Genomic DNA, 21,654 nt, shown 5'->3' with positions numbered 1-21,654 from the left:
TTCCCTGGTGGTACAGTGGTTAAGAATCCTTCTGCCAATGCAGGGGACACAGGTTTGAGCCCTGGTCCGGGAAGATCCCACGTGCCGTGGAGCAACTAAACCCGTGTGCCACAACTACTGAGCCTGTGCTCTGGAGCCTGTGTGCCACAACTACTGAGCCCGTGTGCCACAACTACTGAAGCCTGCATGCCTAGAGCCCGTGCTCCGCAAAAAGAGAAGCCACTGCAATGAGAAGCCCACTCACCACAACGAAGAGTAGCCCCCACTCGCCGCACCTAGAGAAAGCCCACGCACAGCAGTGAAGACCCAACACAGCCAAAAATAAATAAGGAAAATAAATAAATTCTAAAAAGCTAGATTAATAAAAACTAGTTACAATAGTATTGAAAAAAAATAGCCAGGGTTATAAATGATAGGTCCAAATGGGAAGGGAGAGGGGAAAAAGTATTTTTTTTGGCTTCAGTAATACGCCAGTAACAAAATTGGAAATAGAAAATGGAGCTTTTGCAAGGGAGGATTAAGAGGTGGGGCACAGGGGGAATTCCAAGTCCCACTTGGAGACATGCCATGGAAGCTTCTAGTCTAGTTGGGAAGAACTTTGGGGGAATAATCTTGTCATGTATTGTTCCATTGGCTTTTGTAGTGTTCCCAGAAAGCCTCTCTATGAGTCATTCTTTTTAGCAAAGAAGGGTTTTGGGCAGTGCTGGAATGATGGCCTCAATGAGATTTCAACTACAACATATAGTAGATGTGTATTTCTTCTCTCCATTTATATTAGTTTCATGCCAATGAAATGGCTATTCTTGTAAGTCAAATGGTGAGTATTAGCAACTTCACATAGGCAACCTGAAAGCTTGACTGTTCAGTTTATTTTGCAGTCCCAGCACCGTCTTTCCAGCTAATAGGTATTTGTATTTAACCTCATTTTGAAGGGAAAACACTCAGTTTTATGTATCAACCTGCTTTTCATTTGTTCTATTGGGAGTCTAAAATTATAGGAAATTCATTAAATATAAATACTTGCTTTCCAAGCTGGTGTTTTTTTTTTTTCTAAATGCCATATATATTGGCTTCATGGTGCTTCTACTAGGCCTTTCTAATTAAATTGTAAATAAATAATAAAAGTATCTTGGGGGAAGACTAAAGGAGACTTTGAAATATATTTAAAAAACTCGTTAAACTCTGTATAAATACAGAGTTTGTATTTGATTCATTAACCTATCTATAAACCCACATCAATGAAATTTTTGCTGTTTCATTTTTACCGCAGAGAATATTACCAAAAGGCTCTGAGCTCTCCTTGGAGAATTGGTAGGATAGGGGAATTCATAGCTTCATGGATCTTGCACATTAACTGTCACCTTTAAAATCACTTGAAAGCTAGAGTTTGGGAATGTTGACTAAAGCAGCAGCCTCTGAGGGTTCAAGATGGTGGAGTAGAAGGATGTGTGCTCACTACCTCTTGCAAGAGCACCGGAATCACGGCTGACTGCTGAATGATCGTTGACAGGAAGACACTGGAACTCACCAAAAAAGATATCCCACATCCAAAGACAAATGAGAAGCCACGAGGAGATGGTAGGAGGGGCACAATCACAATATAATCAAATCCCATAACCACTGGATGGGTGACTCACAAACTGGAGAACAATTATACCACAGAAGTCCACCCACTGGAGTGAAGGTTCCAAGCCTCACATCAGGCTTCCCAACCTGGGGGTCCAGCAACAGGAGGAGGAATTGCCAGAGAATCAGACTTTGAAGACTAGCGGGATTTGATTGCAGCACTTCAACAGGGCTGGGGGAAACAGAGACTCCCCTCTTGGAGGACACACAAAGTGCTGTGTGCATCAGGACCCAGGGGGAAGGAGCAGTGACCCCATAGGAGACCAAACCACACCTAGCTGCTGGTGTTAGAGGCTCTCCTTCAGAGGCGGGGGGTGACTGTGGCTCATGTGGGGACAAGGACACTGGCAGCAGAAGTTCTGTGAAGTACTCCATGGCGTGAGCCCTCCCGGAGTCTGCCATTAGCCCCACCAAAGAGCCTGTAGCCTCGAGTGCTGGATCACCTCAGACCAAACAACCAACAGGGAGGAAACTCAGCCCCACTCATCAGCAGACAAGCGGATTAAAGTTTTACTGAGCTCTGCCCACCAGAGCAACACCCAGCTCTACCCACCACCAGTCGCTCCCATCAGGAAGCTTGCACAAGCCTCTTGGATAGCCTCATCCACCAGAGGGCAGACAGCAGGAGCACAAAGAACTACAATCCTGCAGCCTGTGGAATGAAAACCACATTCGCAGAAAGATAGACAAAATGAAAAGACAGAGGACTATGTACCAGATAAAGGAACAAGATTCAAACCCAGAAAAACAATTAAATGAAGTGGAGATAGGAAACCTTCCAGAAAAGGAATTCATAATAATGATAGCGAAGATGCTCCAGGACCATGGAAAAAGAATGGAGGTAAAGATCGAGAAGATGCAAGAAATGTTTAACAAAGACCTAGAAGAATTAAAGAACAAACAAACAGAGATGAACAATACAATAACTGAAGTGAAAAATACACTAGAAGGGATCAATAGCAGAATAACTGAGGCAGAGGAACGGATAAGTGACCTGGAAGACAGAATGGTGGAATTCACTGCTGCGTAACAGAATAAAGAAAAAGGAATGAAAAGAAAAGACAGCCTAAGAGACCTCTGGGACAACATTAAATGCACCAACATTCGCATTATAGGGGTCCCAGAAGGAGAAGAGAGAGAGAAAGGACCGGAGAAAGTATTTGAAGAGATTATAGTCAAAAACTTCCCTAACACGGGAAAGGAAATAGCCACCCAAGTCCAGGAAGCACAGAGAGTCCCAAGCAGGATAAACCCAAGGAGAAACATGCTGAGACACACAGTAATCAAACTGACAAAAATTAAAGACAAAGAAAAATTATTAAAAGCAACAAGGGAAAAATGGCAGATAACATACAAGGGAACTCCCATAAGGTTAACAGCTGATTTCTCAGCAGAAACTCTACAAGCCAGAAGGGAGTGGCATGATATATTCAAAGTCATGAAAGGGAAGAACCTGCACCCAAGATTACTCTATACAGCAAGGATCTTATTCAGATTTGACAGAGAAATCAAAAGCTTTACAGACAAGCAAAAGCTAAGAAAATTCAGCATCACCAAACCAGCTCTACAACAAATGCTAAAGGAACTTCTCTAAATGGGAAACAAACACAAGAGAAGAAAAGGACATACAAAACCAAACCCAAAACAATTAAGAAAATGGTAATAGGAACATACATATTGATAATTACCTTACATGTGAATGGATTAAATGCTCCAACCAAAAGACACAGGTTGAATGGATACAAAAACAAGACCCACATATATGCTGTCTACAAGAGGCCCACTTCAGACCTAGGGAAACGTACAGACTGAAAGTGAGGGGATGGAAAAAGATATTCCACGCAAAGGGAAATCAAAAGAAAGCTGGAGTAGCCATACTCACATCAGATAAAATAGACTTTAAAATAAAGAAAGTTACAAGAGACAAGGAGGGACACTACATAATGATCAAGGCATCAATCCAAGAAGTACATATAACAATTATAAATGTATATGCACCCAACATAGGAGCACCTCAATACATAGGCAAATGCTAACAGCTGTAAAAGAGGAAACTGACAGCAACACAATAATAGTGGGGGACTTTAACACCTCACTTACACCAACGGACACATCATTCAGACAGAAAATTAATAAGGAAACACAAGCTTTAAATGACACAATAGACCAGATAGATTTAATTGACATTCATAGGACATTCCATCCGAAAACAGCAGATTACACTTCCCAAGTGCACAAGGAACATTCTCCAGGGTAGATCACATATTGGGTCACAAATCAATCCTCGGTAAATGTGAGAAAATTGAAATCATATCAAACATCTTTTCCGACCACAACGCTATGAGATTAGAATTAAATTACAGGGGAAAAAATGTAGAAAACACAAACACATGGAGGCTAAACAATACGCTACTAAATAACTGAGAGATCACTGAAGAAATCAAAAAATACCTAGAAACAAATAACAATGAAAACATGACGATCCAAAATCTATGGGATGCAGCAAAAGCAGTTCTAAGAGGGAAGTTTATAGCAATACGATCCTACCTCAAGAAACAAGAAAAACCTCAAATAAACAATCTAAACTTACACCTAAAGGAACTAGAGAAAGAAGAACAAACAAAACCCAAAGTTAGCAGAAGGAAAGAAATCATAAAGATCAGAGCAGAAGTAAATGAAATAGAAACAAAGAAAACAATAGCAAAGATCAATAAAACTAAAAGCTTGTTCTTTGAGAAGATAAACAAAATTGATAAACCTTTAGCCAGACTCATCAAGAAAAAGAGGGAGAGGACTCAAATCAATAAAATTAGAAATGAAAAAGGAGAAGTTACAATGGACACTGCAGAAACACAAAGCACCATAAGAGACTACTAAAAGCAACTCTATGCCAATAAAATGGACAACCTGGGAGAAATGGACAAATACTTAGAAAGGTATATAACCTTGCAAGACTGAACCAGGAAGAAATAGAAAATATGAACCGACCAATCACAAGTAATGAAATTGAAACTGTGATTAAAAACCTTCCAACAAACAAAAGTCCAAGACCAGATGGCTTCGCAGGTGAATTCTATCAAACACTTAGAGAAGGACTAACACCCATCCTTCTCAAACTCTTCCAAAAAATTGCAGAGGAAGGAACACTCCCAAACTCATTCTATGAGGCCACCATCACCCTGACACCAAAAGCAGACAAAGATACTACAAAAAAAGGAAATTACAGGCCAGTGTCACTGATGAATATAGATGCGAAAATCCTCAACACAATACTAGCAAACAGAATCCAACAACACATTAAAAGGATCATACACCGTGATCAAGTGAGATTTATTCCAGGGATGCAAGGATTCTTCAATATATGCAAATCAATCAATGTGATACACCATATTAACAAACTGAAGAACAAAAATCATATGATCATCTCAATAGATGCAGGAAAAGCTTTTGATAAAATTCAACACCCATTTATGATAAAAACTCTCCAGAAAATGGGCATAGAGGGAACCTACCTCAACATAATATAGGCGATTTATGACAAACCCACAGAAAACATCATTCTCAATGGTGAGAAACTGAAAGCATTTCCTTTAAGATCAGGAACAAGACAAGGATGTCCACTCGCCACTGTTATTCAACATAGTTTTGGAAGTCCTAGCCACGGCAATCAGAGAAGAAAAAGAAATAAAATGAATACAAGTTGGAAAAAAAAGAAGTAAAACTGTCACTGTTTGCAGATGACATGATACTGTACAAAGAGAATCCTAAAGATGCCACCAGAAAACTACTAGAGCTAATCAATGAATTTGGTAAAGTTGCAGGATACAAAATTAATGCACAGAAATCTCTTGCATCCTATACACTAACAACGAAAGATCAGAAAGGGAAATTAAGGAAACAATCCCATTCACCGTTGCAACAAAAAGAGTAAAATATCTAGGAATAAACCTACCTAAGGAGGTAAAAGACCTGTACTCAGAAAACTATAAGACACTAATGAAAGAAATCAAAGCTGACACAAGCAGATGGAGAGATATAACGTGTTCTTGGATTGGAAGAATCAATATTGTCAAAATGACTAAACTACCCAAAGCAATCTACAGTTTCAGTGCAATCCCTATCAAATTACCAGTGGCATTTTTTACAGAACTAGAACAAAAAAATCTTAAAATTTGTATGGAGACACAAAAGACCCTGAATAGCCAAAGCAATATGGAGGGAAAAAAACGGAGCTGGAGGAATTAGGCTCCCTGACTTCAGACTATACTACAAAGCTACAGTAACCAAGACAATATGGTACTGGCACAAAAACAGAAACATAGATCAATGGAACAAGATAGAAAGCCCAGCGGTAAACCCATGCACCTATGGTAACTAATCTATGCCAAAGGAGGCAAGGATATACAATGGAGAAAAGACAGTCTCTTCAATAAGTGGTGCTGGGAAAACTGGGCAGCTGCATATAAAAGAATGAAATTAGAACACTCCCTAATACCATACAAAAAATAAACGCAAAATGGATTAAAGACCTAAATGTAAGACTGGACACTGTAAAACTCTTAGAGGAAAACATGGGCAGAACACTCTTTGACATAAATCACAGCAAGATCTTTTTTGACCCACCTCCTAGAGTAATGGAAATAAAAACAAAAATAAACAAATGGGACCTAATGAAACTTAAAAGCTTTCGCACAGCAAACGAAACTATAAACAAGACGAAAAGACCACCCTCAGAATGGGAGAAAATATTTGCAAATGAATCAATGGACAGAAGATTAATCTCCAAAATTTATAGACAGCTCATGCAGCTCAATATTAAAAAAACAAACAACCCAATCCAAAAATGGGCAGAAGACCTAAATAGACATTTCTCCAAAGAAGACATAAAGATGCCCAAGAAGCACATGAAAAGCTGCTCAACATCACTAATTATTAGAGAAATGCAAATCAAAAGTACAGTGAGGTATCATCTCACATCGGTTAGAATGGGTATCATCAGAAAATCTACAAACAATAAATGCTGGAGAGGGTGTGGAGAAAAGTGAACCCTCTTGCACTGTTGGTGGGAATGTAAATTGATACAGCCACTGTGGAGAACAGTATGGAGGTTCCTTAAAAACAACTAAAAATGGAATTACCATATGACCCAACAATCCCACTACTGGGCATGTACCCAGAGAAAACCATAATTCAAAAAGACACATGCACCCCAGTGTTCATTGCAGCACTATTTACAATAGCCAGGTCATGGAAGCAACCTAAATGCCCATTGACAGTTCGAATGGATAAAGAAGATGTGGTACATATATATAATGGAATATTACTCAGCCATACGAAAGAATGAAATTTGGTTGTTTGTAGAGACGTGGATGGACCTGGAGACTGTCATAAAGAGTGAAGTAAGTCAGAAAGAGAAAAACAAATCTCGTATATTAATGCATATATGTGGAATCTAGAAGAATGGTACAGATGAACTAGTTTTCAAGGCAGAAATAGAGACACAGATATAGAGGACAAACGTATGGACACCAAGTGGTGAAAGCAGGGTTGGGGCATGGTGGTACAGGGATGAATTGGGAGATTGGGATTGACATATATACACCAATATGTATAAAATAGATAACTAATAAGAAAATTAGTTGTATAAAACTAATTTTATGCAACTGTATAAAAAAATAAAATAAAATTCTGTATAAAAAATAAAATAAAATTCAAAAAATAGCCTCTGAATACTTTCAAAAGTATTATAAATAAGGAGTTAGATTTATACCTATGTTTAAATCCCAGTTCCTGGATGTAATCTACGGGGTAACAGTACTATTTTTTTTTAACTCTATTTGAGGAAATATATTACAGATAAACAAAATCAATGAATAAAACCCAAATTAAAATTGATTGAAAAAACTCTACTTTTTCTCCTTGTTATTTATTCTTTCTGTTAATATTGAATTTCTTCTGCTTAATAACCAGAGAAAAATAGTATATAAGTATGCAGTTTGGTCCCGTGTCATGCTGGCCATAAATTGCCTATTTTGTGAACCTGCTATCTGAGTTACTTTGGGAAATCATCTTGAAGTTAGCATATATATTTTTAAGTCTTTTAAACATATGCCCCAGTTTCTTATGTTTCTAATTATGAGTGATTATTTATTACGTGACATATCCTTGGATGATTTGTATTTCTTGTATAAATAAGACTGACTACTCAAAACTCATGGGCAACATAATACGCTCAATTATTTCTGTGCACACAAAATACTTCCAAAACCAGAAAAACAGAAATCATTTCTAGAAATGCCATGAATTAATTGGAGCATGGCTGTAATTAGGGGTGTGTGTACGTGAGTGTGAGTGTGTGTGTGTATGTGTGTATGAAAACAAATATCTTTTTACCCATTTCTTTCGCTCCTATTCATGACTGAAGTTCCACGTTTTCCTTTAGTATCATTCCCCTTCAGCCTGAACAAGCTCTGTTAGCATTTCTTTTAGAGCAGATCTCCTGGTGACAAATACTCTCAGTGTTCCTTAGTCTGAAAATGTCTTCTTTTTGTCTTCATTCCTGAAGGATGTTTTCACAGGATATAGAATCCTGGGTTCATAGTTCTTTCCTTTCATAACTTTAAAGATGCTTTTCCAGCTATTCTGTTCTTCACTGTTTGTGATGAAAAATATGTGGTAATTCAGAGTTGTCCCCCTGTGTGTAATGTGACATTTTTCTCACTCTGCTTTTGGAGTTTTTCTTTATGTTAGATTTCCAGCCAGTTGGTTATTCTGAGTCTGTTGTGGTTTCTTCAAGTTCATCCTTTTTACATTTGCTGAGTGTATTGAGTGTGTAAATTATGTCTTCAATAAATTTGGGGAATTTTTAGCTATCATCCAAATTTTTTTCTGGACCACTCTCTCTTTCCTCTCTTTTGGTAAGTCTAATGACATAAATGACACAAATGATGGGCCTTGATCCTTTGATCTCAGACCTGAGAGCAGATGAATTTTTTCAATCTTTAGCCCTCTGATAGTCAAAGTCCATAATTTCTATTAATCTCTCCAGATTACTGACTCATTTCTTTGTCATCTCTATTCCACTATTGAGTCCATCAAGTGAATTTTAAATTTCAGATGTTGTATTTTTTCAATTCTAAAGTTTTTATTTCTTGCTTGTTTTTTTTTTCTCTTTCTATGCTGACAGCTTCGAGCTCTCCATTTCAAGATTATTTACCTTGACCTCGTGGAGTGTGGTTGTAAGGGATGCTTTAAAGTCATTTTCTAATAATTCCAGCATCTGGGTAATTTCAAGGTTGACTTCATTATCTTTTCTCTTGAGAATTGGTCAGATTTTCCTGGTGTTTCCTATGCCAAGTAATTTGGGATTATATCCTGGTCACTTTGAATATTGTGTTATGAATCATTGGGTCATCTCAAAATCCTCTGGATAATGTTGATTTTTTTCCCCTTTGTTTCTGTGGTTTAGCAGGCAGTCTGGTTGGTTTCAGCTCACAAGCTTTGTCTCACTTTCTGTGGCTGCTGGTTCCATGTCAGTTCAGTTCTCAAACCTTTGCTTTTCTATTTGGGTCTGCTTTGTGCACGTACCCCTCAGGGGTCGGTCTGGGACCTGTGTGGTTCTTTGTATCGTAGTTCAGTTCCGAAAGCTCTTTTGGGTCTGTTCCACGCATGTGTAGCTTGGGGGTGAGACCAGGACTTACACTGGTTTATAACAGAATTAGAGGATCCCCCTCTGGGTCTCTTCTCACCAAGATTTCCCATTTAGTCTTTAGCTCTTGGGACCCCTTCCCCCAGTTCCTCTGGTCAGAGAGATAGAATGGGGTGGAGGAGACTTTAGATGCCTTCAGGGCAGCAGCAGCTTTGCAACCAGGACAGTCTTTGGAAGCAAGATCAGGAGGGAAAAAAAGTTTTTGAAAGAGTATATATCTGATGGTATTACACTCCAACTAATTAATTCAGTCTTATTATTAGTTAGCAAGAAGTTATGGGGTTAGAATAGGATAGTTACAACAAGGTCCTACTGTATAGCACAGGGAACTATATTCAGTACTATCTTGTAATAACCTGTAATGGAAAGAATCTTAAAAAGAATATATACAATGTAAAAAATGAATCAACTAATTAACTGTTTTCTATGTTTTTAAAAAAAAAATCTTATATTAGGCAAATTTATCCTTCAAAAACACAAAAGAAAGAAGTAACAGAGGAAATGAGGGAAAAATATGTATGACATACAGGAAAAAAATAGCAAAATGACAAAAACATATCCTTATCAGTAGTTATTTTAACATGATTGGATTAAACTCGCCAATGAAAGGTAAAAGGAGTAGAATACATAATAAAACATGGCCCAATTATATGTTGTCTACAGGAGATTCACTTAAAATCGAAAGACAAAGTTGGTTGAAAGTGAAGGGATGGATATTCTATGCTAATAATAACCAAAAAAGTGCTGCGGTGGCTGCATTAGTATTAGACAAAATGTATTTTAAGTAAAAAAACTGTTACAAAGAAGGACATCATACATTGATAAAAGGTCAATTCAAGAAGATGTAACAATTATAAACATATACTCAGCAAACAACAGAACCCCAAAATATATGAATCAAACATTGGCAGACTTGAAGGGAGAAATAGACAATTCTACAATAATAATTGGATACTTCAGTAGCCCACTTTCAATACTGGAAAGAACATCTAAATAGAAGAATGATAAGGAAAAAGAAGACTTGAACAAAACTATAAACCAACTAGACCTAACAGATAAGTATGAAATTCTTCACTCAGCAATAGGAGGATACCTATTCTTCTCAAGTTTACATGGAATATGCTCCAGGATAGACCATATGTTAGACCATGGAAAAATTCTCAAGAAATTTGAAAAGATTGAAAGCATATAAAGTATCTTCTCAAAGTACAATAGAAACTAAGACATTAATAACAGAAGGAAAATTGGAAATATGGAAATTAAACAATGCATTCTTAGACACCAGTGGGTCAAAGAGATAATCACAGGGGAAATTAAAGAATACTTAGAGACAAATGGAAGCAAAACATAACATACCAAAACTTATTGGATGCAGCAAAAGCAGTGATCACAGGGGAATTTATAGCTGTAAACAACTATCAAAAAAGAATGATCTCAAATCAATACCCTAGATTTACACCTTAAGGAGCTAGAAGGAGAAGGGCAAACTAAACTGCAAACTAGCAGAATGAAGGAAGTAATAGAGGTGAGAACAGAGCTAAATGAAACAGAGAATAGAAAAACAATAGTGAGAATCAACAAAACCAAAAGTTGTTTCTTTGAAAAGATCGACAGAATTGACAAACCCTTGGCTAAACTCATAAATCAAAAGTGAGACAAAATGAGACATTTTAGTTATATTTGTATTTATGTTTATGACATTTTAGACCTTTAAGCTTCATTTTTTAGGGTAATCACCTGTTCTTTTCAGGACTTCCAGCTGATTGAATCAGTTTGCCCAGATTATCAAGAAAAATATCTTTATTTAGTAAAGTCAGTTCATTACAGACTTTAATCTGATCAGATGTTTGATTAGACTGACACATTGACAAAACCATTTACAATACAGTTTTGGTTGCTAATTTAAGTTGTATCTTGTTTTCTATCTGATTATTGCTAATGCAGAGGAGATATATTTATTTTTGCAAGATGATATTGCATCTGAATCATTTTTGTGTATTTTTTTCTAATAGTTGGTCTGTGGATTCAGTTTGACATTCTATATTGATGATGATGTCATCTGCAAATAATTCCATTTGATCATATTTGTAAATAATTCTAGTTATTACAACTCTTCTTTCTTTTCCTTATAACACTGGCCGGTACAACCAGTGATACAAGTGGCAAGGGTATCAAGTGTCCTTGATGGTTCTCTGATATTAATACGACTATGTCTAAAATTCCACCATAAACAGGATATTTGCTTTAGTTATGGCATAAATTCTTTATTATCTTTTTCTTTTTCTTTTTTGGCTGCATTGGGTCTTCATTGCTGTGTGCGGACTTTCTTTAGTTGCGGCAAGCAGGAGCTACCCTTCGTTGCGGTGCGCAGGCTTCTCATTGCGGTGGCTTCTCTTTGTTGCAGAACACGGGCTCTAGGAGCGTGGGCTTCAGTAGTTGTGGCGTGTGGGCTCAGTAGTTGTGGTTTGTGGGCTCTAGAGTGCAGGCTCAGTAGTTGTGGTGCATGGGCTTAGCTGCTCTGTGGCATGTGGCATCTTCCTGGACCAGAGATCGAACCTGTGTACCCTGCATTAGCAGGCAGATTCTTAACAACTGTGCCACCAGGGAAGTCCCAATTCTTTATTATCTTAAGGATATTTCCTTCTATTCCTAGTTTTCTGAGTGTTGTATTATTTTACTGTAAATAGATTTTGAACTTAATGAGATTCTTATTCCATATCCATTAAGAAAATTATCATATCAGCCTACCAGTATATGACTTATCCTTACAGATTTGTTACTATTAAGCCACATTTCTTTCTTGGCAATAAATACTAGCTTATTGTGATGTATTGCATTTTACCTTGCTATTTCAGTTAGTGAGCAAATATTTTTTTCAGATAATTTGTGTCTATATTCATAAGTAAAATGGGCTTATAAATTCCTTTCTTTTTCTAGTTTTATTTAATTTTGAAATTAAACTTACTCTAAATTGTAAAATGTTTTAAGCAACTTTCCTTCTTTTTCTACTCTCTGGAACTGTTTTTACAAGACAGGGATTATCTGTTTCACCAAAGTTGGCAGAACTCCCTTATAAAACTTTCTGGACCAGAGGCTTTCTAGTGGTTCCGTTTTGTGGTAACATATCCTGTGATAAATAGGAAAGCATCTTTCTTTCATGTCGCATTTTTAATCAGTGTTTATATAATTTTACAAAGGGAATAAGATGCTTTTAGCTTTAGACTAATAATTAAGAGAGTCATTGTTACACTTCATATTCTTTTGAGTCAGTCTACACAATAGGTAATGTAGAAATGCGTTCTACGTGGACTGGTACGAAGGTCAGAATGAGCGTGGTCAGCTCAGGATTGCTCATAATCTCTGTGCTTTTCTTCCCAGGACACACAGGACGGTTGTTAAAGTCTCTGTGCTTCACCAGCTTTTCCTTCCTGTTGCTGCATATAATTTTCCACATCACGTTGGCAAGTCTGGAGGCACAGCACCGCATTGCACCTGGTTACAACTGTGAGTATGATGGTGGCTTTTTTTTTTATATTACGTACGCGAATAACAAAGCTATGTGTCATAATGCTTATAGAAATCTAGGCAATGATGACATTACAAAATTTGTGACACTTTTTGGCCGTTTGTCAATCTAATACACTATAAATACATTCAAAGAAATTTATATGCCTAGACAATGGGGTAATGTGAACAACTTATTTCATGCATCTTCAACATATATTAGATATTAGACTGTGATCTGTATGTAAGACATTATGCTTGGATGTAGTCTAAAAAAAAATCAAGACTTACGTACAGACCCTGGTGCTTCCACTATGGCTGGTGAGATGAGACATGTACAGTATCTAATAAGATAAATACGAGTACAAACGTCAAATAAATACGACAGTGACTTCAGGCTTATTGTAAAGAATAATGTAAGATTTCGTACATCTTTATGGGAAAAATGTGAATGACACGATAGTTTCTTTTTCAAACTGGGAGATTTTTTTGCTATTCATAAGGAAATGAATAAGGAAATATACCTTATACACATTATATTTTGAGGTTTTGATCTGAAAACGTCGACACGTATATGCTTTATCTAGGTAGGATCATCTTTCCAGAATTAACCTACCATTGGATAAATTCTACTTCCATTTTTGTAGACTGTGTGATTGTCATTTGAAAGAAACAGAAGCATTTCAAGTAGATGGAATACAATCCACGTGTTTTAAGTGAATATTTGAAATAGACTAAAATAATAGTTTTCAAATGGTCAGTTTTTCGCTGAGGAACCCATTTGTAGGTTTGAAATTTCCTGATCTTTCATAAGTGCTAGCACAAGTGAAGTGAAGCAAACCAACCATTCCCTGTAAAATAAAAGCCAGATCAAAATTCTTCATGGATCAAATAGTATTAACATAAATGTAGTGAGAGATTCTTTAGTAAAATCTGTAGTCATAAATTATTCACTATCCCTCACCGTGTAACTTTTAGAGAGCTAAACTTTACAGAACTAGAGTGAGCATTCATTCTGGCCATTTTATTGAGTGCTGAGTTCCTTGGATAATAGTGCCTATCAAAATGATTCTTGATTTAAGATCTGATGATTTAAGATATGGTTATTATTTTTTTAATTGAGATAGAATTCATATACCATAAAGTTCCCCCATTTAAGGAACACAGTTCAGTGGTTTTTGGGTTGTGCAACCATCACCACTATCTAATTCCAAAACCCTTTCATCACCCCAGAAAGAAACCCTGCACCCATGAAGTTATTCTTCTTTCCCTCTCCATGCATCCCTAGGCAATCACTAATTTACTTTCTGCCTCTAGTAGTTATACCTGCTCTGGACATTTCATCCAAACAGAATTAAGTGATACGTGACCTTTTGTATCCAGCTTCTTTCACTCAGTATAATGTTTGCAAGTTTCATCCATGTTGTAGCCTGAGTTAGGACTTCATTCCTTTTCATGGCTGAATAATATCCCATTGTTAAGATGTGGTTTTAATGCTTGATGAAAGTCATATCATTATTAAAAACTCGATAAAATAAAATGTTTAAATAATGGTACTTTAGTTATATTATTATAATGATTAAAAGGATTTATTACATTTGGCCAGATTCAAGTCTCTTTGGACTTAGTAGAAATGTTAGCAATGATAGTTTGTATTGCTTCTTAATGAAAAATCCTTTGGGTAGTTCTTAATCAGGCATTCCTAGGGCCAGAAGGAAGGATTTTTAACCGTAAGTGTTGTCTGGAAGCTTGCCACCTTCCCAAAAATGAAAGCTGAATTTGAAGAAAAATAAATAGGTAGGTATACCAGATGAGACTCCATAACCAACTATATAATGTTATATATATAATAACGTTTTGATGTCAAAATTTTATTTACTTTCTCTTGAGTAATAATTCATACTACTGCAATGTAGAAAATAAAATATTGTCTTTTGTTTAAAAAAAGGCTATTTCATGAATAATGAGCTCTCTTTATCACTGAAAGTATTTCATCACAGGGTATATTACAACTCATCAGATTTTTCAAATTTGAGCTTATAAACTACAGCTTGCCTGTGTCTGCAGATACTTTTAGGTGCTGAGTGATGCTGTGGAAAGGACTGTGCTGGAGGGGGCTTAAATTAGGGTGTGAGCACATCGTTTCTTCCAATCCACAGTCTATGTCTTTCTATTTTTATTCAAAATAACATTTTCAATAATTCTATAAAGGTGAAAGTAAAAAATTAATGTGAAATGTTAAGTCCATTTTCCGCATTTACAAACGAATGTACTGTGGAGTCTCTCCTATAAGGCATAGGCAGAGACGGACAGGAAGACATACAAACTTAAAGTACACACACACACACACACACACACACACACACACACACCCCACATGCATACACACGCACCACATATGCAAACACACACCACACACACATGTACACACCACACACACCATGTACACGCATACACACACACCACATATGCACACACCACACACATGCAGACACACACCACACACACACACACAAATCACACCACATATGCACACACACAGAAGCTCATTCTTGAGTTATCTGCTCCTTCCCAGGCAAGAATCCAAATTACTTAGACCCTTTGGATGGAAGATGAAGTCTGTCTTTCTTGGTGGTGAAGGACAGAGACCAGTCAGATCTGGCCTCTTGACATGCCTCTTCCTGGGCATTTCTTGCAACCCAGTCTTGGAGAGCTAGGCCCGCCTTTCCTAACCTCCCAGCCAAATATGTGGGCTTCCAGACACTGTGCTTCCCTAGATCATTTTATTCATGCACAGCTGACCTCCACTGCCCTCTTCACGGTGATGTGTCTTGAACACGTACAAGTCTATTGTACTGCCTTCCTTCTTTTTTTTTTTTTTCGGTACGCGGGCCTCTCACTGTTGTGGCATCTCCCGTTGCGGAGCACAGGCTCCAGACGCGCAGGCTCAGCGGCCATGGCTCACGGGCCCAGCCGCTCCGCGGCACGTGGGATCTTCCCGGACCGGGGCACAAACCCGTGTCCCCTGCATCGGCAGGCGGACTCTCAACCACTGCGCCACCAGGGAAGCCCCCTTCCTTCCTTTTTGACGTCCCCATATAAAAGCTCTATTCTGTTCCACCCGAGCCAACATAATGAAAATCACAACAGTAAACTTTATTCCTAACAAGTTAAATTCCAATTTGAAATTTATTTCCACAAAAGCGAACGCTCCAATGTGAAGTTCCAATATCTTTGAAGTCACCGCAGAGAAGGGAGACACAAAAGAATGAGTTAGAAAAGGGATTTGAGTGCCATAGTCACCTTGAAGGTGAGTCTACATAGAGAAAGCAGCAGTTTCTTCCAAAAATCGGGTGATGCTGCAACACCATTGGCTCACAAGGTCTACATACTTTTTTGGTTCAGCTTCATGTGCAGTGTTTCAAAGCAATACATTCTTGAAAAGGGATAAAAAAGCAGAGCAAACAAACTTGAGTTTTGCAAACTAGTTTCGTCCAAGATTGACACAAACCAGGTTTTCAGCCTGGAGCATTTTTTAACGATCAAGTTATATAAACTCTTGAAAAACCCTGTCTGCGTGGTAATGGAAACACTGACTTTTCATTTCTGGCTGACTTCGCCTCACTCGTGTTATTGTTTCTCCAGCATTTGGAGTTTCGATTACACCATCCGAGTTGTAAACACAAACTCCGCTATTTTGATATCCCACATTTGAAGTTTAGCCTTTTTTTTTTTTTTTTGGCAGCTGTAGAGGTAAAGTAGCAAAACTTCAAATAAAAAGACACAGAGTGCCTGGCCGGCTGTGTTGTGCCTTCTGAATGCTTTCTCTGTCTGTGAGACTTTGTCAAATTAAAATGAAGGAATCCAGACAGGTCCGGGTTCCCCATCTTACTCAAGTGGTCTTCAGACTCCGAACCACCAAGCGCTCATTTATATGAGTTTAATTTGGTTTCCCTAACGACTCCTCTCCCCGTTTAAAACTCATATACCCTCACCCGAGTTCTGGCAAAAGCTCCCAGCATCCCTCAGTAATCTGAGACGTGTGTTTGGGGGACAGCAGTAGCATTTATAAACATTGAGCCATTGAAAGTTCTTTCCCCCCAGAGCCCTGTGAATAGTCACTGGCAATAGTGAACGCTGTTTCAAACCAGCCCAGTTAGTGCCTGACCAGCTGGCGCGTTTGTTAAAGATGCTGTTGTGCAGAAGGGGGCCCTACCACCCCTCCCCCTTCACTTCCAAAACGGTGCTTTCACAGGTAAGTGAGGTAATCCATGGGGCAGGGGCACCTCTGTGAATTTTCCTCAAACGTGTTGTGCCGCTTACTAAAATATTTTCATTCTGTCAAAACTATACTGTTTCAATCAATGTAAACCCGGCTTCAATTATGTCACTACAGAGCCCATAGAAGTAGTCTGTTAGCCTCAGTGGCGGACCTGTGGCACTCTTGGTGGAATTGCAGGGCCAATCTGGACGCTGGGGCTATGCTGAAGCAGGCTGTTGATTGAAAGAAACTTTTGAGCCCAAAACTATGAAGGGAAGGTTTGCGGTGATAGTAGCTACTATGTATAGAGCACCTAGTATCTGTAGGGTCACTGTATCCCTTTTCCGATTAATGACTCCCTTTTTCTTGTTACAAATTGGCTCCAATATCCTTTGAGGAGGGCACTCCATACACACCAGCCCATTCCACTTAGGGTGGGTCGGGCTATGCAGGCAGGGCCTGAGATGAGTGGCCACCCTCTTCCAGGCTGGATCCGGCCGGAGACCGGGACTCATCTTATTCCTCCACGTAGGGCTGTGCCTTCTTACGGTCTCTCTTCTCCAGAGAGTTGCCTTTCTTTTGTATAAATGCAGTGCCCAGTCTGCACTTGGGGTTGAGGCGGGGATGAGGCTGAGGCTGGAGGAGGTGGGGGGAGGGTGGCATTGAGGACAGGGATGAAAAGGTGGGCTCAGAGGGTGAGTGAGTGGCCCGGAGCCACCGCTGGTCTGAGCTGGGATCTTTCCTGCTCTTTCCTCCTCTCTGTGAAACCCCTTATTTATCATCTGTTTAGGATTATTTTCTCCACTGCACTTCCTAGGACTCTGGAGTAGCGCAGTTTCAAAGGGTTTAAATGAGTTTCTGGTATTCAGTCCATGGTTTTCTATTGTGTCTTTTCTTTGCTTCATTCAATTGCTGGACTCATCATTAGATCTGTTTCTCCCTGAGGGTCAGACCCCTCAAATCAGCAGTTTTCTCCCCCCTGTCGGGGGAGGGGCACCTAGAGTTCCAACTTTTCTCATCCTGAGAGCACAGGAGACTTGGCCCAGGAGCCACTGACCAAGAGGTTATTCTAGGCCTTGATGGTACTTTATTCTACTGCCTTTCTGTCCTCAAAACACTAGGGTTCCAATGTCCAGACCCAGCGTCTGAAACCTCAGCAGGTGACAAGAAGACTCAGGGCCAGGCATGGGCCTGGCGGGTCGGCACCCCACCCCGATGATGGTGGGGTGGGCGCGCAGTGAGCCCCTCCCTAGATGCTCTGCTTTCCAGAGCCCAGGCCTGGGTGGAGAGCACGGCTGAAAGGGAACTCTGGTAACCTGATGCTGATGAGTCAATGTTCCTGGAATGATGAATACAATTAGTTTTTACTGCCCAGGGCAAGGGGGCGAATTGGGATGGGAGCACCATGGGGAAGAGAAACCCCATCAGGGTGAAAGTCTCGTAGGCCAGGGCTGGTTGGTATCTTGATTCACTTGGAGTGATAGTCGTAGAGTGACATATACTTTATCATCATTTTTCCAATAGAGTCTCTCATTTTATGGTAGAAACATTTTTCATGAGAATTTTTATACTATCCAATATATGAGTGAATTTAGGATCTCAGGTGACTGTGGGTAAGTTACTCATCTCTGTGCCTGAGTTTCTTTGACTGTAAAATGAAGGTGATGGTGGTCACTGTCTCACAGGGCTGCTGTGAGGGTTGAGTTAATACAGGCCATGCACTTGGCACAGTGCCTGCCCCATAGCAAGTGCTCCATGACTATAAACTATTATTACTGTTGTTGTTAATGTTTCTGCTATTATTAGAGGAGTCATATTTCTTGCCTAAAATCACACACAGCGACAAGGGGGCAGAAATAACCCAGACCAAGTTATACACAGTCATGTGGGTTCAACTTGGAAATTATGAAATGTGCAAAACTTACATGATACCAAATAATTCTCTGTGACCCCTTTATCTCAGTTTCTTACTAATTCTGTTATTGGGGGGTTTGTTCTGTGCTGTGTGGTTGAGATCCGCAACCACAATGGTGAGACGGCTCTAGCTGCAAGGTGGTGTCAGTGACAGGGTCGTAGTGACACCCGCCCTCTGCCAGTACTTTTTTCTCTCCCTCAGTAACTTCCCTACCAGGAACTCACCCCTTCTCCGGGGCTGGGAATCCCATTCCCTCTTCTCCCTGAAAGCTTGTCCTCCACGCCCTGCCCCTCAGCACAGAGGAATATATAATCACTATATTCTTCACTATTTATCGCGCTTTCTATATCATAGAATTTTAGAGGCAAGAGACAAAGGATGAAAAGGTAAGGAAAAGAAGAAACTAACATTTGTTGTTGTAAAGTCAACCAGCACTTTGCTCACACGATCTCACTTTAATCCTGACTGGCTCTCACCACCACCCTCCTGATCGGGGGTGAGGACCAGAGGCAGAAAGTGTCTTCCCTTAGGTCACTCAACTAGCAGCAGGATTTCAAATCGAGGTGTCCTTGCTCCACGGGCATCATGCGGCCTCCTAAGGTTACTGGGGAAAACTTTATGGCGAAATCGGGCTTTGGTGGATTAGATTGTGAGGGCTAGGTAAGAATAGGATACACAAATTTGGAAGCTGTGCTGGGTGAGAGGATAATTAATCTGATATACCAGCTCCAGGTGAAGTATTCGTGGTTGGCAGTGACTTAGTAACTTCACTTGGTGAGGATATTGGCCTCCCAGAATATCTTTCCCCGTAAGAGTGAGCAATGCGGACATGGCAGGGTCACGTGTGCCGTGGGGAATGCCTGGGTCAGGGCCTTCCAGCTCTCCAGACTCTAAGCATCGGGCATGGAACTTTTCATGCTGAGTTATAATCCCTGATTCTGTCTATTCTCCCATTAGCCTATGATCAGATTGAGCGGAGGGTTTGTCGTGTGTTATTTTTGTGACCTGAGCATCTGCTACAGTGGTCCATGGATAGAATCCTGCCCCCAAATTGTTTGAAGAGTGAATAAGTGAATTAGTAGCGGCAGAAAAGGAAATGAAAGGGTGAAATCAGATGACTCCCTTGTTTGAGGACTGCTTTTCCATGGATCCTCACCTTCCAGTCCGTGAGAGCAGCTCCAGGGCAGGGACGTCCGTCCTCTCTCTGCTGAGCCCGACCCCCCTGCTCTGGGTGGACTCTGAACATCTTACTCTATGGTTGTTACCATTTCCCTTCTTTTCAATTCATGAGGAATTAGGAGAAAGACACGTCCACCTGAAGGCTTTTATTTCTCTTTAAAAATGATATATCAGGTAAAGTTACCTGGTGTTGATTTCCTTTGCAAAAGGAAACTTGGATTTCCATTTGGATTTGGGGATGTCAGGAGTGAAAATATGAAAGACAAAGCTGGCCTTAGAAGTATCGAGGAGGGGAGAGGAGGAAACAGCTGGGAGCGGGGTGGGCCTCATTAATAGCTAGGTTCAGAGGAGAGACGCCTCCAGTGAATAGCCTTGGGCCCCTCTGCTCCACACCCCATGTCCACCGAGCCTGCTGTAAGATCCAGGAAATATCAGATGATTTGGGATCGACTGTGTTTGCTTAAATAACAATTTCCCTACCCTCAATTTCATGATGCAGCATTTCTAGTGTAAATTATTTACCATAAAAACTCTAAGGCAAATCTCTGTGGTGCGGGAGTAATCTTAACCTCAAAAGGCTAGGCGGACAACATAAAGCTCTAACTGTGTGTTGTCAAAGGCCCGGTATGATGCAAGGACCATTCAAGGGCATTGTGGAGGTAGCACAGCTGGGTCGGGAATAGTCCTGCCATTCCCGAAAGTATTAACTTTATGACACGGTTGAGTTATTCTTCAGACTTACAGAACTGGTGTATATTTTAGGGATTAGGTATGTGGATTCATACATAAAACACATTTCTTTCCGTAAACAGAAATTTGGATTTAGAACAATCCTCTTGATTTCATGCATTAAAAATATATTTCAAGGATGTAGAAGGTTGGCAAAGAAGTTGCTGATATAATTTCTCTCTTACATTCATGTTTAGGGACATTTAAACATTTTCTAAGATCCCCATTGCAGGATCTGAGTATATAGATAATATTAAAGATATTACTATAAAATGTTATATTTGCAGACAAATGTTTTAAATATTGCATGTTGATAAATATGGTTTCAAAAGCTTTTCTTTCATTACCTTGCATTGTTACTTCGTTTACAATCTCTAATTTTTAAATGGGTGATCATTCTTGAAGACCCCAAAACCACGTTAAGAAGCAACGCAGTGGAGTACGGGTTGATGGGTAGTTTCCGAAAGGGTGATAATAAAAACCAAAGCACCCTTGACATATAAACCACAGGAATCAGGAGACGGCACACAGATTTCCTTCTTTTTAGTTTTGCAGAATCAGGAGGATATTTTCATTGCAATCTCATGTTTATTTTTATATGTACTCTTCCAAAAATATTATTCTGTGTTTATTTCCTTAACTGAGAAATTTGAATGTCATATTTAAATCGTAACAATGATAATTACGATATCTTGCATTGTTAATTTTGAAAATGTTTCTCCATAGAGTAGA

At 39.3% G+C, this 21,654-nt stretch overlaps 1 protein-coding gene across 3 annotated transcripts in view; it reads left to right on the top strand.

Annotated features, from left to right (window-relative positions):
- Window positions 1–21,654, top strand: part of PIEZO2 (piezo type mechanosensitive ion channel component 2) — a 335,172-nt gene that overhangs the window by 107,857 nt on the left and 205,661 nt on the right. For all 3 annotated transcript variants that reach the window (XM_060170424.1, XM_060170423.1, XM_060170422.1), the window contains exon 3: window positions 12,713–12,838. In XM_060170424.1, coding sequence (XP_060026407.1) covers window positions 12,713–12,838 — 126 coding nt within the window. The remainder of the gene's footprint in view (window positions 1–12,712; window positions 12,839–21,654) is intronic.

The sequence above is a fragment of the Lagenorhynchus albirostris genome, chromosome 14 (genome assembly GCF_949774975.1).
Source record: "Lagenorhynchus albirostris chromosome 14, mLagAlb1.1, whole genome shotgun sequence".
In the NCBI taxonomy this organism is placed as follows: Eukaryota; Metazoa; Chordata; class Mammalia; order Artiodactyla; family Delphinidae; genus Lagenorhynchus; species Lagenorhynchus albirostris.
The sequence above is the reverse complement of the archived record's forward strand: the minus strand, read 5'-3'. Positions and strand labels throughout refer to the sequence as shown.